Source organism: Poecilia reticulata, linkage group LG14 (genome assembly GCF_000633615.1).
Source record: "Poecilia reticulata strain Guanapo linkage group LG14, Guppy_female_1.0+MT, whole genome shotgun sequence".
Taxonomy (NCBI): Eukaryota; Metazoa; Chordata; class Actinopteri; order Cyprinodontiformes; family Poeciliidae; genus Poecilia; species Poecilia reticulata.
In genome coordinates, this window is record NC_024344.1 from 28250193 (window position 1) to 28267386 (window position 17194).

Here is a 17194-nt window from a genome sequence, read left to right on the forward strand (position 1 = left end):
GCTCGGGCATCTGGTCAGGATGCCTCCTGGACGCCTCCCTGGTGAGGTGTTCTGATCACGTCCCACCGGGAGGAGGCCTCGGGGAAGACCCAGGACATGCTGGAGGGATTACGTCTCTCGGCTGGCCTGGGAACGCCTTGGGATTCCCCYGGAGGAGCTGGAAGAAGTGGCTGGGGAGAGGGAAGTCTGGGCCTCCCTTCTGAAGCTGCTGCCCTGCGACCCGACCCCGGATAAGAGGAAGAAGATGGATGGATGGATTTTTATGTGATAAACACGTGTATATTTACGAAGCTTTGCCATGACAACCAAGTCAATTTGCTTTTTTCAGCCAAAACAAAAACACCAAGTTATTTTGGTAATGCACGGCCAAAATAACTTACTTAATTTACTCAAATATTAAATTGACATGTTATGTTCTTTTACCACATTTTACAAGTTACAAAGAATATATTTGCAACTTCATTTCAATGAGGTGTTACTTAAGGTAGTTTCAATGTGTTTTTGAGTTGTTATGAAGTTGCTGCTGGTGGTTTCAGGTTGGTGGTTCTGTCAGTGTGAATCCAAACGAGGCTGGGTCCCTGCTTCCTACCTGGAACCCCTCGATGGACCGGAGGAGGCAGAGGAACCTGAACCGGACTACGAAGGTGCAGAGATGTGTTATTTACTGCCACGAATAGCATGGAGGACATTCACAGTGCCTGTTTGCTGAGAGAGATGTTCGTCTGTACAGGAGAACTGCATGTCGTCATCCAGGCATACCAGGTGGAGCAGGAGGATGAGATTTCTCTGGAGGTGGGAGACACCGTGGAGGTCATTCACAAACTGCTGGATGGGTGGTGGGTCGTCAGGTAAAATCTGAGCAAGCATTTTTTGTAAACTGTTCAAGTTGTCTCGTTTAGTTTTTTCGTTCAGTTTTAGCCCAGACCTCACCATCTTCTCTCTATTGGTGTGCTAAGAAACTTTTTGATATAGTTCTGAAGTTTTCCTTTCAACATTAGGCATGGTTTCTTCAATAAACCAGTCAGGATGTTGCTGATTTGTATATCAAACATCTTTTAGCTTCATGTAATCAGCTGCAGATGCAGAAAAACGTTTTTACAACTGATTGATTAAATACCACTTTTACTCCTTAGGAACAGACAGTTTATGCATTTGAGTGGGCAGAGATTCTTGCATAAAATATTTTGTTTGTTTACCCATTTTAAAATGGTTTGTTTGTTGTTTATTTGCCAGAAAAGGAGAAGAGACTGGTCATTACCCTTCGATGTTCCTGCAGAAGTCTGACAAGAAAAATGAAACAGGCAGGACAAACCTGCGAGGACAGAGACCTCCACCTCGCAGGTATGCAGATGGACATGAGTTTTTAAAATGAACTTTGTGGTGTAAGATTAGAATAATCTCTTAGAAATCCTTTCTGAGAAATAAATGAATCAAGCTGCAACTCATTAAAATAGGAAGTGGAAGGTTTGTTCATAATTCATCTGTTGTCATTTGTGGCTTTTCTTGTCCACTTCTGAATAAAGGGAGTTGCTTCCCTTTTTCACTTCTCCACACACAACTTTTCATCCATTGATCTTATAAAGACATTAGACTGCAATAAATCTGCCCAAGTTTTATTACTTGTTTGCTAAATGTCTAGGTGCCTGGGTAAATGTTTGCATTAATTAACCTTTACCTGAAATCAAATGATCTAGATCAGGGGTGGTGAACCAGTTCAGCATTAAAAGCTCATCATCAATATAAAGAGTAACACAACAAATTCAAGATTAGCTTTACAGCACGTTTCCAGCTGAAACAGATTTTTTTCTTAGTCCTTAACGCTTTAGTGGGACACCTGACAGGGTTCACTTTTTTACAAGTGTCCTTAGATTTGATTAGTAATCTGTTATAGCTACTCGAAGCAACTCTTTCACATCATCAGTGAAAACAAGACAATGATTAGACTTGTTTAAGTGTAGTAAAAAATAATTCAGACATACAGAAAACTTTAGAACAATTTACTCTCATGGCTCAGATTTGTACCTATTTGAGGGTATTGTGGTGACCTCTCCCATTTGCATATTTTACAGTTTAATCATTATTTTTGGTGTAACAACCCAAGTACATCACTGCCCCCCCCCCCCCCTTTTAGCCCTCTTTAAAAACTTCCTGGATTCATCCCTGCTCAATAGTTTTAAGGGGACATTTAATAAACATTAATATTCAAGCATTAATACAAATTAAGCCTTACTTAAAGGTTAAACACAGCGGGTCTGACGCACCATAATAAATATCGTTATTAATTTAATCTCTCTTAGGAGTCTGTTTCTTTCTGATTTTTATCACTTTTGTTCTGTTTTTTTTCTGCAGTAGAAAAATCACTTAATATCTCGAATCCACAAATGTGCCACTCTGAGCGTCACCGCGATGCACAGCATTGATTGTGTTCATGTGATCAGAATTTGCTTTTGAAAGTGAGGCAACAAAATATAGTTGAGGTGAGTTTATTTGGGTTCTTCAGGTCACCATCACACCGACACGCTTCAGCTGACATTTATACCTGAGGCAAGTTCCACTTACACCAGGTAGAGGGGGGATCAAAAAAGACAAACAAGAAACAAACACTACTTACACAAACCTAACAAACAATAAATGATCCAACCAATATTTACATGCATGGAAATTATTCAAACTAAACTAATCTAAGGTCAGTCAAAAAGTAAATGTAACTAAATATAGATCCTCAGAGAGTCACCCCTCTCAATGGAAGATGGTACGATCCAGGAGCATTTGTCTCCCTCTCTGCTCCATCTGGCTGAGAAACACCCAGAAAGGCAAGAACTCAAACAATTAACTCAAATTGAACCAATCAGAAACAAACTGACATTTTCCCCCACATTCTCTGAACAGGACAGATGACCAGTCTCCCTACCAACAAGAATGTTGACTAAATGTCACAATGTAACTGAAATAAAGAACTGATACAAAACACATTTGAACTGTAAATAAATAACATAATATAAATAATCAATATGGGACGGAACCCCTGGTCTCCATCACAGTGAGCCAAACACATAATCAAAACTAGTATAACATTAATTAGAAAATGTCTTGAACGAATGTGTTTATATTGAACATACTAATTCTACAAGTGATCTAAAGAGGATGCAGAAGTTCTGATCCACTTTGCGTACCAGGCTTCATGTCAATTTAAAATGACTGCACAGATCTGTGTATTTGTAGGAATTAGCTTTTGGTTGAACCCTGGTAAAAAATAGAGGCTTAGTTCCAACAGGAATTAGGAGTAACATCACAATTCAAACTGGCATGAGAAGAGCGTAGCCCTGAAATAAACAAGTCTGAAATAAACAAGTCTGAAATAAACAAGTCTCAGAAAGCAAGAAAATTGCTTCAGAAGTCCTAACTTAGTAATTTGATAGCTGTACAAAGGAAACAACACGCATTAATCGCATAACTGCATAAATTAAAACAAAGAAAACATCCTTTTGAATAAAAGTAAGGACCCCAGAGGAACGAATCAGATTTGCTATTTGCAGCCGCATGGCAATCTCCAAAAAACGCGTTTTTTGCCTTTTTCCCTGTTTTTCTATTTCCTACTTTTCTACTTGTCTCAGGTCAATGAATCTCTGTTTTAGTGTGTTTTAAGTGTCTGTGTTGTCGATGTGACTTTATACTTTTAAATGTTGGAATAAACTCTGAAAATGTATGACGTGGAGCTTTGACTGTCATCTGTGTGGCTTTTGTTACATGGAATCATCGAATCCGGGAGGAAAGTTAATGATTTTATTCTCTTCCAGCTGCTACCATGGAAACAGATTTTATTCCTTAATGATTCAAATCCATCTCACCTAAAGTCTCTCCGCCTCTTGTAGGGTAACGTTACGCTGCTTTTGTCAGCACTCACTCACACTCATTGCTGCCTTCAATGAGTGTGGGAAATTTCGGTATCAAACTGCCTCACATGATCCGTCGAAGAGCTGCTTGCGGCTGGAGAGTCCCAGGTTCACCACCCTGATCTAGACTTACCTTCTATCTTCTGTATCTATCTTAGGTCCACCATCAGAAATGCCAAAAGCATTCACAGCAAATCCCGGCAGAAGCTAAGTCAAGACGCCTATCGCAGAAACAGTCGGCGTTACCTGCAGCAGAAAGGTGCCGCCCCTCCAAAACGGAACTCTGGGAAGGTGCCACTGAAGGAGAGGAAGAATGAGGGTAATACAGCACAAGCTTTGATATTTGAAGCTGGTTCAATCTGAATGGCACCACATAATCTCCGTCTTCTGTATTCATTCAACAGACAACATTCCCGAAGTGTCTGAATCCGGTTCAGAGAGTGAGCTGAAGAAGGAAGCTCCAGTCGTCCCACCGCGGCCCAGTCCGGAGCTCATCCTGGAGCGCTGCACCGACAACACTCGCAAGAAAATGAGCATTAAGTCGCGCTGCAGCTCTAACAGCTAGATGATCAGGGAGGAGACGATGTGGTGATCTGTTTGCTTCTCATCACAGCACTTCTGATGTTTTGGACTTTTCATTTGTAGCTTCTAGCAAACACATTTTTAGAGGCAAACTTTTAGAGAAACTAGAGCTTCGCACTGACTGCTCTGTACTGTTTTAGTTTTTTTCTCACCCAAAACTTGTATATTTAGTTCTGCATCACAGACCTCATTCTAATTTCAAGTGGCCTAAATATATTTTTAGATTGCATGATTTAATTTGACCTGCTCTCATTTTGACACAGAAACGAGCTCAGTTTTTTTTTCAGATATACTTTTAACTCCATTTTTCTTTTATTTGCTTTTATTCAAGGCTAAAATAAAATCCGCTAAGAAAACACGTGGGCCAGTAAATGTTACTTCATCTTGTGTTCTTGTAAGCTCTGCTTTTATTTATTTGCTCAATAAATTTCTGAAACAATGAAACAAATGAACATTTGTAAAGTTGGGGGAAAATATTGTGTTCAGTTCCTTCAGTTTTCTTTTTTTTATTTCAAAAACCAAATGAATGTTGAAATTCATTTGGTCAACATTCATGTTGACCAAATGACCATTCATTTGTTGGTCATTATGTAGTTTCTTTATAGTTTCTGCTATAAAGAAACTATAAAGTTTATAGTAGAAACTTTATAATTAACAGAACAAAGGCATTTGAACTTTTGCTTAAAAACTTAATAGAGCTTGTCGTAATTTTGGTTGTTTATTTTTGTGGTTTATAGCCTAAATTGGCAAAAGGATATGGAAAATCATTCTAGAATTCTAGAATTGCTGCTGCTCAAAAGACACATGTTGGAGTAGCTCTGTTATGTTGGTTCTTATTTTTTCTGTTTCTAGATTTTTGTTAATTTTTCTTTTGTTAATTTTTTGGCCAAGGAATTTCATGCTTGGACCATTATTCCCTCTGCTGGATGCTATCAAGCTGGAAGAATATTTACTCTTACTTTTTTATTTTTGGACAGCTACGATATTTAAACGTGGCCGCAAGTGATTGTTTTTACAACTGGGAGCAGCCGAGTTGCCTTTCAAATTCTCAAATACCTGAACTATGACCATAAATCCCAGATGAAGTGAAAAGAAGTCATCATGGATGTGAGATATCTAAACATACAGCCAGCAAAGATTTAAAGAGGACCAGCAAAAGCAAATGAAGTGGATTGGAAGTGCTTGCCAACAACTTGTGGTGTCAACCAGGACATGTTAATGAGGAATATTGTCTGCAGTTTGAAAAGCGAGTTGTTAGCAAGACTGGAGCCTCTATTAGAGCAGAGACTCAAGATTCATTGCATTTACTGGAGATCCTACCTGCTCAGAACCCTAATCTGTTGTGCTTGGCTTTTCAGCATTTATCATAAAGTATACTAATGTAATATTTATCATTGTATTATACATTTCTTAGTGTTTTTCAAAATATCAAAGGAGAAAAGATCCCGATCACAAGAAAAGCGATGACCCCGACGTGATTTGAACACGCAACCTTCTGATCTGGAGTCAGACGCGCTACCGTTGCGCCACGAGGTCCTGTCCATATATTTGTAATATATCTATAAATGAAGTAAACCAGGTCCTGTGATCTCTATTTGAAACGCTGGAACATAGCATTTGACTTAACCGTGCACTGGTTTAGGCATCTTAAAACTATCATCAGCATTGGCAAGTCAAAGAAACTAGTTATTTTAAGGAAAGCTGAATTCTAACTGTTCGAGTATTATTGAATAAAGGTTTACAGACAAGTGACAACAAATGCCTACTAGTGTTACTTTTTACTTAAACGGAAAAAATACCAGGTACATTTTGTCGTGAATACATGCGCAGCCATGTTACGTGTTAACATTTTAGGACATCCTCAGGTCTAAGGAAAACATCCTTACTCAGTAGAACAGAAAACCCCAGAAATCAGATAAATCGACAGACATCATTCAGATCTATACACCTAAATCAGAAGGCGTCGGAAAGTCCCTGGTGGTCTAGTGGTTAGGATTCGGCGCTCTCACCGCCGCGGCCCGGGTTCGATTCCCGGTCAGGGAACTAATTTTCACAACTCGATTGACCTTGACTAGAATGTAATCTACAAATATAACGTTTCAAACTCTGTATTTGCATAACTACTTTTTGTATAACTGCATTTTATGCTTAATTTCACTGACCGTCAAACAATAGCTATGAAACTGCTGATGAATGGTCCACAGCTACATCAGAATCTGCTATTTAAATCCCAAAATATTAAAAGTTTTGAGGGAATTTATTCAAGCAAAATCATCTGTGCATCGATAACAAACATGCCAAATGTGAGAAGACCGATGTTTCTGCGTGTATCTCCATTCTCATCCCTGTTCTGCAGATTGCTTGTCTTGATTTACAGCATGGAAGACCGACAAGCTGGGAGATTTAGAATGAGCCGGATATAAATTGATTGCTGAATGCCTTCAAAATAAAATTAAATCGGGTGTATTGGTAAAAAATTATTTATGGTATAAATTTGCAAGACTGTCACCTCTAATTTCAGTCCAGTTTTTGCATTCATGTGCAGAAGCATAAATATTTTGTAATTTAATTTTAATTGGCTGAACCTAAGCTAAGCTACAAAAATATAGCAGATACATGACTGGAATGTATCCTTAATTAAATGTATTTCCCCTCACAGTGTTGTGTTCAGAATCAGAATCCTTAGCATTTTTCTTTCAAAGAAAATGTAGACGTGGATAGCGGGAGAGACAAACTTCACAAAGACACCAGTAGATGTTCAAAAGCAGGTGCTTCCTGCTGCAAACTGCAGCACTCCACAGCCAAGGACAAGATTAAGTTAGCTGAGTTTGATTTATAGTTACTGGACTCAATCTTAAAAATCCTTTAATCTGGATGTCACCACTTATTGGAAGTCTTCTGGGGACTTTTGTCATGTTATCATGGATTTTCCTGATCCACATACAGAATCAGTGCAGGACATAAAAGAAAGATTTAAAGGAGCTTATTTACAATAAAATAAGAAAACATGCACAGTGAAGGAAGGCTTCATAGTACATTCACCCATTCATGCAAACATTCACATGCTGATTGCAGCAAGCTCTCCAGTGAGAGCTACTGGTCAGCGAGGCACAGTTGCCTTGCGGTGGTCAGATGGATCAATGCCATGCACCGGCAACACTGGGCCCACTGGCCACCACCAGCAAAGACACAACAATGGAGGCAGATGGAGCAGGCGTCCTGATAGCTGTCCCTGCTGTTACACAGTGATGCTTAATGGTAACTGTTTTTCTGTTCATCCTTAAAATGAATGATATTAATGATTGTTTAGATTTTAATTTTTTTATTAGTACCAGTTTCGTTTGGAGCTGCTGCTGGAGGGTCACACAGACGAGCTCCAGCTGCTTTTCCCTGTGTGGCTGGCAAACCTCCAGGGGGAGTTTGGTTATTTTTTTGTTTCATTTCTATTTCTTTAGTTTTCTTCTTTTTGGCAATTCGGTTCTAATAGTTTTGTTTAATTTAACAATTACTTAGTTTTGTTTAGACCAATATTTGTTTGCTAATTAGGTTTTTTGTGTTTATTTAATTACCCTTGTGTATCAGCAGTGGTCTGATTTAAGTTCCCCCATGTCTTGTTTGTTAGGTCAGTTTTTGTTTGGGTTGTTTGTGTTACTGTCTGAGTTGCAGCTTCGTTTACGTTTGTCTTTGACGGCCAGCAATGGTTTTTCTGTCACTCTCAAAATCCAATGTTGCATCAAGAGATGATGGATGGATGGATGGATGGATGGATGGATGGATGGATGGATGGATGGATGGATGGATGGATGGATGGATGGAGAACAAATACATTCTATGCCTAAAAACATGGATGAGGAAGAAGAGGGATCGGGGTGCCAACAGAGTAATTGCTCAAAAATAATTTTATTCTGAAAATCCCCTGGAAAACAGATTCACTCCTTGCTCCTGCTTGCCATTCTGTCCTGCAGTAGCTGTAGGCAGTGCGGTAATACAGAAAGCTTGGAGGATAAGGACCCGAAGTTCCCTCGGCCTCGTTCCTCCAAATGCCAACACCGGACACCGAGGGAGAACTCGGATAGGAGGCCCGGACAGCGGGGCGGCAGGTCGGGACACTCAGCGGAAACATGGCGGCGGCGACAACAAGAACAACGACCTGCTCGGTCCCGTGGCGTCAATAAATCAAAGGAACCGCACGACGTGACGGACGAGCATCATTTAGTTCAGGTCAGCGAAAAATAACACAACCTCTAATAGAATGATAGATTTGGTACTCATTATTTGTCTGTCTCCCTGTGCATTAGATTTCATATCTAAAGCTTATTTTACAGCATGTAAAAATTGTCCTAATTATTACCGTATCAGTTACTATATATATTTTTTTTTTATGTATTTATTTTTTCTTATCCATCCTACTTCCTCAGTAAATCCTTCATTGTGTCCTCATCTTAACATCTTTGTGGATGAAATTGCCGCAAGAACCTTTAACCTTGAAGTAGATTTTGCATAGAAAAAATTGATGAAAGGAAACAACCTACTCTGAATATATTATTATGAATCCCAATAATAAGATAGTATTTTCCTTTACCTCCAGGTTTGTGAAACATAAACTGAACAGTGGGCAGTTATCTGATTGGCTGGCTTTCCTAATTTAATCTGAACGGTGGTGAACCTTCCTTTTTTTATGCATTAGCTCCATCATTAGTATTGTTGACAACTTATAATTATACATTGATGCCCAGTTTTCACTCTCTGGAGAAAATGGACATTAAAACTTCATATGCATTCTTGTAGATACTTCAGCAATCATATCAAACTGAAATATTTTAGAGGAATCTTTATTGCATCACTGCTTGTCGGGGATTTATGTCTCTACAGTGGTTTGCATAACTAGTTATTATTGTTGTTTTGAACCTTTTCTCCTTTCGTTTTGTTTCAACCACAAACCTGAATATTTTTCTTTTCAGTAAACTGCACACAGTAACTACATGTAATTATGTTTTCGGATTTACTGAAATTTATTGATCTTGTGGAAAAAAAAATAACGGAGAAAACAGTAAAAATAAAATGTATTTAATTTTAATACAGTCAGTTTTATTTTGTATTTAACATCATTAAATATTGTTGTCTCAAAATTCATCTAGACAACAATAAATCAAAATTCTCATCATAGTAAGACATTTTTCACAATAAATCTTGAACCATACAATAAATACTATTGACTATTATCAACTTTCAAGTTTAGCTATAGACTCTCAATTAGACTTCGATTTAAACAAAGTCCTGGACTATTCCAATAAATGAATGGTCTTCCATCTAAATCCTTTCATTGCAGTTCTGGCTGGATGTTTAAAGATAAAGGTAATTGTATTTAGCACATTTTCAGCAACAAGGCAATACAAAATGCTTTACATGAATTAAATTATAGAAAACTAAAAACTAAACTATTTTAAATTCAACTTATTGTGTTATATTTAATATAAACATCCTACAAATGAAATGCCGATTGGACCTTGGAGACAATTTGGAACCAAATGTTCTTATTTTAAAACGCTGTTAATTTTATATAATATTGTACAAGTGGTTAAGTTGTACCACTTGTACAACACTGGAGGGTGTGCACCAATTACAGGGGGGTCACACTCTTAAGCCTCCCTGGTAAGGTCTATTCAGGGGTCCTGGAGAGGAGGGTCCGTCGGATAGTCGAACCTTGGATGCAGGAAGAGCAGTGTGGTTTTCGTCCTGGTCGTGGAACACTGGACCAGCTCTACACCCTCAGCAGGGTCCTGGAGGGTTCTGGGAGTTCACCCAACCAGTTTACATGTGTTTTGTGGTCTTGGAGAAGGCGTTCGACCGTGTCCCTCGGGGGGCCCTGTGGGGGGTACTCCGGGAGTATGGGGTACCGGGCCCTTTGATACGGGCTGTCAGGTCCCTGTATGACCGGTGTCAGAGTCTGGTCCGCATTGCCGGCAGTAAGTCGGACTCGTTTCCAGTGAGAGTTGGACTCCGCCAAGGCTGCCCTTTGTCACCGATTCTGTTCATTACTTTTATGGACAGAATTTCTAGGCGCAGCCGAGGTGTTGAGGGGATCCGTTTTGGTGGCCTTAGGATCACATCTCTGCTTTTTGTGGATGATGTGGTCCTGTTGGCTTCATCGGAACGTGATCTGCAGCTCTCACTGGAGCGGTTCGCGGCCGAGTGTGAAGCGGCCGGGATGAGGCTCAGTGCCTCCAAATCCGAGGCCATGGTCTTGGGGCGGAAAAGGGTAGAGTGCCTTCTCCGGGTCAGGGGGGTCGTCCTGCCTCAAGTGGAGGAGTTTAAGTATCTGGGGATCTTGTTCACACGAATGAGGGAAGAAGGGAGCGGGAGATCGACACCCTATCTCTCCCTTAGAGATAGGGTGAGAAGCTCGGTCATCCGGGAGGGACTCAGAGTAGAGCCACTGCTCCTCAGTTGAGGCTCGGGCATCTGGTCAGGATGCCTCCTGGACGCCTCCCTGGTGAGGTGTTCCAGGCACGTCCCACCGGGAGGAGGCCTCGGGGAAGACCCAGGACACGCTGGAGGGACTTTGTCTCTCGGCTGGCCTGGGAACGCCTTGGGGTTCCCCTGGAGGAGCTGGAAGAAGTGGCTGGGGAGAGGGAAGTCTGGGCCTCCCTTCTGAAGCTGCTGCCCCCGCGACCCGACCCCGGATAAGAGGAAGAAAATGGATGGATGGATGGTTAAGTTTTAAAACTAGCATGTTTAAATGTATTTTCCTAACAACATTCTCTGGACTTCTGAGTTGCTAGATAAGTTTAAGTAAGTATTCTCTGGACTTTCTAAGTATGCTCTTAATTTGCAAAAGTAATGAGTACTCCACAGTTTCTAAATAATAATTAAAAACTAAATGTTTCTGTTCTGGAAAAAAAAAATTTTGGGGGGGGGGTTAAGTTAGTTATTGTTCTGGGTTGCAGTAATAGGAGTCTCTGCATAATAATCTAAAAATTAATCTAAGAAGTATAATATTGGTCTAAATGGTGGGTACGCTACATTTTCTAAAAAAAAAAAACAAGCTAGAGTAACTAATCAAATTCCTTTTCTGGGTTAAAAGTGAGTACCCCACAGATTCCAAATATTTAAAGGGAAATGAAATAAAAATAGGAAAAGACACATTAGGGCATAAAGCAACATTCAGACAAACCAAATCCATGAGTGGAGGTGGTGATGTCACAGGGCCATGAAACCACGTTGCTCACCCTCCCGGGAGAAGTCTGATAAGATGTTATTATCAAGGCATGTCCTTGGAAACACTCAGCTGCACAGCCGCATGGATAACAGGAGGGGTTGAGGTGGGAAGGAGCGTCATGTTTACATATCTTCAAGGAGATTGGGAGTATGCAGCCCTTCCAAGGCAACACGGGAAAGCCAATTCAGATACAAAATGTCTTAGGTTGGGTAGATTATAAATTTCAATCTCCCATAAAGTCTCTCTGGTACATCTCAGTTCCTAATTATCCAAATTAATTTGGTCGTTCCTCTGAACTGAAACTAGCAACTTCTCCAAGATCAATTCCATTCCGTTAGTGAGTTTTGAGTCCTCAGCTGGGCTGTGAGTTTCAGCAAGACTCACATCCAACTTGCATCTCTGTCCACACCAACAGTCTGAGTGTTCGCTAGTTGGGCCAAGTCCGTCACAAATATCTGTAAGCTCCAAACAGCATATGCATAGAGTTAGGCTCATATTAAATAATGTTAACTCAAACGGCCTTTGTGACAGTTTTATTGTTCGTTTAACCACAGACACCCCGTGCTACACCTGCTTGGCTAGTTTTAGCTGCTAATAAAAATAATAAACCAAGGGTKCTCACGTCCAGTCCTCGAGAGATACCGTCCTGCAACTTTTCGATGAATCTCTACTCCAACAGACCTGCTAACCAGCCTTTCATTTGATTAATGGTGTGTTAATTGGAGCAGGGAAGCATCTGAAAGTTGCAGGATAGCAGCTCTAAAGGTCTGGACTTCAGCACCTCTGTACTGAACAGTCGTATCGCGACATCCAAACAAATAAACTTACGTTAAGCATAAGTTGATACTCTTGCGCAAACAGAAAGTTAATGCATTCATAAAAAATAATCAAAATCAAAAACATGACGATCTTAACATGAAACTTACTTTTTTAAATAGATCTTTATTGAGATACAGAATACATAACAGTAAAACGCAGCAGACATTGTGGTATAATRTCTGCCAGGGAGTTACAAACATTGAGACAATACATCACCATTACATTACATAAATCCATTAAAGAAAGAACAAAAAGAGCATGTTTTAATAGCTTTAGGGAACTTACCGTCTTATGATTAGATCCAGACAAGACGCCATACTGCCGTCTCCAGGGCAACACGTGACGTCACAGATACGTTGCGATTGTGGGAGCAACTCTTTATCAAACACCATCTTTTTAGGGAAACTGACAAACCTATCTTTAAATTTGACTAAACAAGTGTTTAATTAACATTGTATTTTTAACATACAACACCAACACCTTTTTGATTATGCTCTGTAGATTTTGATTCTTTCCCTAAAATATTTATTATGGAAAGTATTTTTTTTCTTTCAGTTTAATATTGTYTTTAAATTCTGGTTCTCTAAGATGCAAATACAAGTAAAATGTCTTGCCTAGGAAAAAAACTGTATTGTACAATTATTTAGCGGTAGTTTGCTGCCAGTCGTCAGTCTTGATTTTGACAAGAGAAGAAGACATCAAATTGACAATATCCTACCGTATTTTGGAATAACAGTATGTTACTGATGGAATTCCACCGTAAATTTACAGCCATTTCTAAGAGTGTAGGTCTGAGTGCCTGATAGGGAAAAAGGAAGAGCCAAGTATGGTGAGGAGTTGAGATAATGCAAAGTACAGGTTAATATGAGGAAAGGTGGTTTACTGGTTCCAAAACAAGAGTCTTATTTGGAGGAAGTGGATTGATTTTGGTGTAGAGTTCGGAACAGAGGTCCCAGCGGAAGTATTGATTAGTGAGAGGGAATCTGGAATTTTGAATGAAGACAGTGGCATCATGTCACAGAAATTACTTTTGGAACTTGCTTAAATGGAACCTATTATTCATATCTTGCCCATTTTTGCACTTCCATTTGGGTTTCTACTGCTTCTGAAAACAACCACAGGTCTTACAAATAAAAAAAAATATACAGCCTGTTTTTGGCAATAAGTTTATGTTTTTTGGTGTCTGGATAATGAGCAGTATCAAAAGCCGCCCAAATGTAACGTCACAAATCAGTAGGCAATGCCGTTCACCTAGGAACCCCAGTTAACTTCAGTCCATCACCTAGTAACTCGTCATCTAGCAACTGTATTGTTGTTGTAAGCAACAACAATGCAGCGTTCGCTTAGCTAATATCGTTGGCTAATATATTATAAACTTGTATTTTATGTGCTAGTGTACCATTTAGATGGACAGAGTCTCACAACAGCAGATGCTCACAATGGACACAAATGTCTTTGCCCAAAATTATAAAGGTCACAGAGTGACCGAAACATGGAAGAGAAGAAAAACGTAAATAGGGATTTATTGCACCAAATATCACCATCACAAGATTTTCTTTCAATATCCTGCAATCCTAAGTAAAACTTTAATTTACTTTTAGGAAGTTGATCAATCCCATTTTCTCTGCATAAATAGCCTTGTTATTTACAAAAAATCCCAAAACATTTGTATGACAAAACTGATGTTTTGTGCTTTTCTCCATCTGCAGAGAAGATGAGACGAGACCTGAAGGCTGCAGTGTGTTTCTAAGCAACAACAATACAGCATTCGCTCAAACGCACCATGGGCTACAAGGTAAAGCTTTACCTCTTTGAACATTTAAAAATAATCACACTAGTGTTTAAGATGAAGACACTTTTCATTCATGGATTGTGTGGAAGTTTAGCTGGCTTAGTGTGGATGAAGATCTGGCTGATTTACTGCAGTAGCAGATGCTACAGATGTCACGCTTGTTTCTTTGTTATGCATATCTGAGGTTGTATGAATAACTCAGGTTTAACCAGAATAATCTGGAAGAGTGCAGAACATAGAGGAATTATTTCAATTTATGTACAGTATATTACAAAAGTCAAGAGGTGCTGAAGAATAGACCCTTTATTTTGTTTGCTTACTTTATTATCATGTCAAGGTCTGGATCAACAAGGCTTTTAATGTTCCTTTCTAAGGGTAAAAGTTTCAGGCTTTTGTTTCTGAATAAAGTAAATTTTAAATTTTATTTGGAAATCAAAGTTCCAGAGTCTGGAGGAAGAGTGGAGAGGCACAGAATCTATTTTGGTAGAACTCTATTGGGAACTTTCCTCACACATTGACAATTTGTGCGTCTCAGTCCTCTGGGTTTTATCAGGTCAGGAACAAGGCAGCTTCTGAACACTTGATGCTTCCGCCTGTTGATAAGTTTATGGAAATGAAAGTGATATTTTCCAGCGGGACTTGGTACCTGGCCATACTGTTGAGACAGTGGTGTCAATGTGACTGAATGACCAGCAAATGGGTCTGACTTAAATCTAATAAAGACTCTATGGAGTATTGTTAATAGGAACATGAGCAACACTCGAGCCAATAATTCTGCAATGATTCAGCCATTTCCTACATTTTATTGGTCTTAACCCTTGTGTTTAGAAATGGGGTCCAACCGACCCCACACACGTAAAACCTGTATCATTTGCCTCAGTCCTCGCAACAGAGCTAAGCAATATTGTCATTTTCCAAGAAACTGATTTCTAATTTTTCTCTTGCTGTAAGCCACAATCAACATTTTAATTTAATCTTTTTAAAACCAGATGAGTTAAAGAGATTATTTGTAATGATGAGATTACAAAAGGGGAAGAAAACTTTATAAAATGTAAATGCAACAATGCGTGGTATTTCAAAATATTTTGAAATGCAGGCATTGGGGGGAATTGGCTGTGGGTTTACACCTGTGTGGCAGTGAAGGAGACCTGCTGCTGCTGTGCAGGTGTGTTAGAATCATGGCAGCAAATCAGAAAAACACTAAGAAATTTGCACAGTTTTTCCACCAAACTAACCGACTGAGTTGAGTAAAGCTGTTGGATGCAGGTAATGATAACTAAAAGATGACTAGCTAATATCAATATATCAGATTAAATTTCTTAACAAGTAGCCTGTAGACTACTGATGTTATTGCCATGTTCAAGTAGTACTGGTTACATTCACTTGAGATCATAGTTAAAGTAACAGTTGAAATATTTAACTTAATGAAATCCTGTGTTGGAAATGTTCACAGGAAACCAGCACAAACGTTTGACACCAATTTTGTCTGATTTGAAGAAGGTGGGGGGGCCAACTTCACTCAGGTACAAAACATCTGCAGGATTTCTTTAGGCCTCATCTTTCAGACGTGTTAAAGAAGGCTACATAGGGCTGAAACGATTAATCATAATCAATCTTGATCAATCGATTATTGAATTAATCCTCAACTAGTTTAGTAGTTGATTAATTGCTAATTGGAGTACACAGACTCAAAAGAAGACAATTTGCTGAAAAACCCCTGACTCAGAGCAGTAATTACATTTTGCATTTAAGATAAAAACACCTTTGTCTGTAAATATGTTTGAGCCAAAACTCCTCAAGTGGCATATGGTTAGCTTCAGATTTACTACTTATTTGGTTAAATGAGAATGTGCCATTTTAAATATCCAATTCATCAATTTATTGTCAGAATAATCAATAGATTAATTGTTTGATTAAGTAATCATTAGTTGCAGCCCTACATAAATGTTTGCTTTAGTGATGTCCTCTGTGGGGACGTTCTGTATTTTCCCTCTGAATAAAAACAGATAATCCATTCAGTCACCTCAAAGACTCAAACTCCAGAATAACCTCTGGGAGATGAATGTGAGTGTCCTCTGTAGAGAGAAAAATACAAATGTTAGTGAAGTCAGGGACTTAGAGTGAGATCTGTTGGTAGATACCAGTTGAAATCACCACCTGTCTCTGACATTGTTCCAGATCTTACACACAGTCTTTTGTTTCACAGCAGCTGTGATTTACACCTATAGTGAGTCCAATATGAAAAGTAGACTGAAAGCTGACAAAATACAGTCAGTTTCCTCTCTTCAGTGCTACTTAGGAAGTTACTTAAATTGCAATTTAATTTCCTAGCTTAGATGTATTACAACCAAATAAAGAATGTATTACTTACAATTTCCCTGAGAGAAAATCCCAAAAGGATTCATAGAGAGCCTGTTTTGGGTCTCAGTGAGTATATTGCTATTGTTTAAAGAATAAAACAAACATCAGCACCACTAACAGCATTTCACCATGGGAGAAGGGGCCTAGTATAATTGACAAACTAGTCAAATGTAATTTAAGTTTACTAAGATACATTAATGAACAGCTAAAACTCAAAGATTAAACTGAGAGCATCAGATTGTAGCTATGGTAACAAAACAATCTAGCAATGAAGATTGTTCAATGAACTTTTACAAAGTAAATTTACCAGCTCCTTAATTTCTTAAATGTAAATGTTAAACAATTTATAATCTTTTAATTGAGCTGTGCTGAAACCATTAAATCAAATTAAACAGCATTCATATTCTCAGTTAATTTATGCCTTGGGCCGGTTCTAAATGTGATCAGCATTACATCATGTTTTTAGATCCACTAACTAAAGACTTGATTTGGATTTAACAGAAATTAAAATAATTGATATATATATAT

General features: G+C 38.9%; 2 protein-coding genes and 2 non-coding genes across 5 annotated transcripts in view; 3 read left to right on the forward strand and 1 right to left on the reverse strand.

Annotated features, from left to right (window-relative positions):
- The window catches only part of ncf1 (neutrophil cytosolic factor 1), a 12759-nt gene extending 7832 nt beyond the window's left edge, over positions 1 to 4927 (forward strand). Inside the window, exons 8-12 of the mRNA XM_008428696.2 lie at positions 537 to 644; positions 731 to 848; positions 1234 to 1341; positions 4052 to 4212; positions 4298 to 4927. Coding sequence (XP_008426918.1) covers positions 537 to 644; positions 731 to 848; positions 1234 to 1341; positions 4052 to 4212; positions 4298 to 4458 — 656 coding nt within the window. The 3' untranslated portion in view covers positions 4459 to 4927. The remainder of the gene's footprint in view (positions 1 to 536; positions 645 to 730; positions 849 to 1233; positions 1342 to 4051; positions 4213 to 4297) is intronic.
- Positions 4928 to 5939: 1012 nt separating this feature from the next.
- Positions 5940 to 6011, reverse strand: trnaw-cca (transfer RNA tryptophan (anticodon CCA)). Its single transcript has one exon. It is a non-coding gene; the product is annotated as a tRNA-Trp (tRNA).
- A 435-nt stretch (positions 6012 to 6446) lies between these two features.
- Positions 6447 to 6518, forward strand: trnae-cuc (transfer RNA glutamic acid (anticodon CUC)). The gene has a single exon. It is a non-coding gene; the product is annotated as a tRNA-Glu (tRNA).
- A 1130-nt stretch (positions 6519 to 7648) lies between these two features.
- st6gal1 (ST6 beta-galactosamide alpha-2,6-sialyltranferase 1) overlaps positions 7649 to 17194 on the forward strand; it is a 36428-nt gene continuing 26882 nt past the window's right edge. The window contains exons 1-3 of one of the 2 annotated variants that reach the window (XM_008428697.2): positions 7649 to 7733; positions 8441 to 8696; positions 14223 to 14308. In XM_008428697.2, the coding sequence (XP_008426919.1) occupies positions 14297 to 14308 (12 nt within the window). In that variant the 5' untranslated portion in view covers positions 7649 to 7733; positions 8441 to 8696; positions 14223 to 14296. Of the gene's footprint in view, positions 7734 to 8389; positions 8697 to 14222; positions 14309 to 17194 lie in introns of those variants that run through there. The other variant, XM_017308612.1, reaches the window with a different exon arrangement.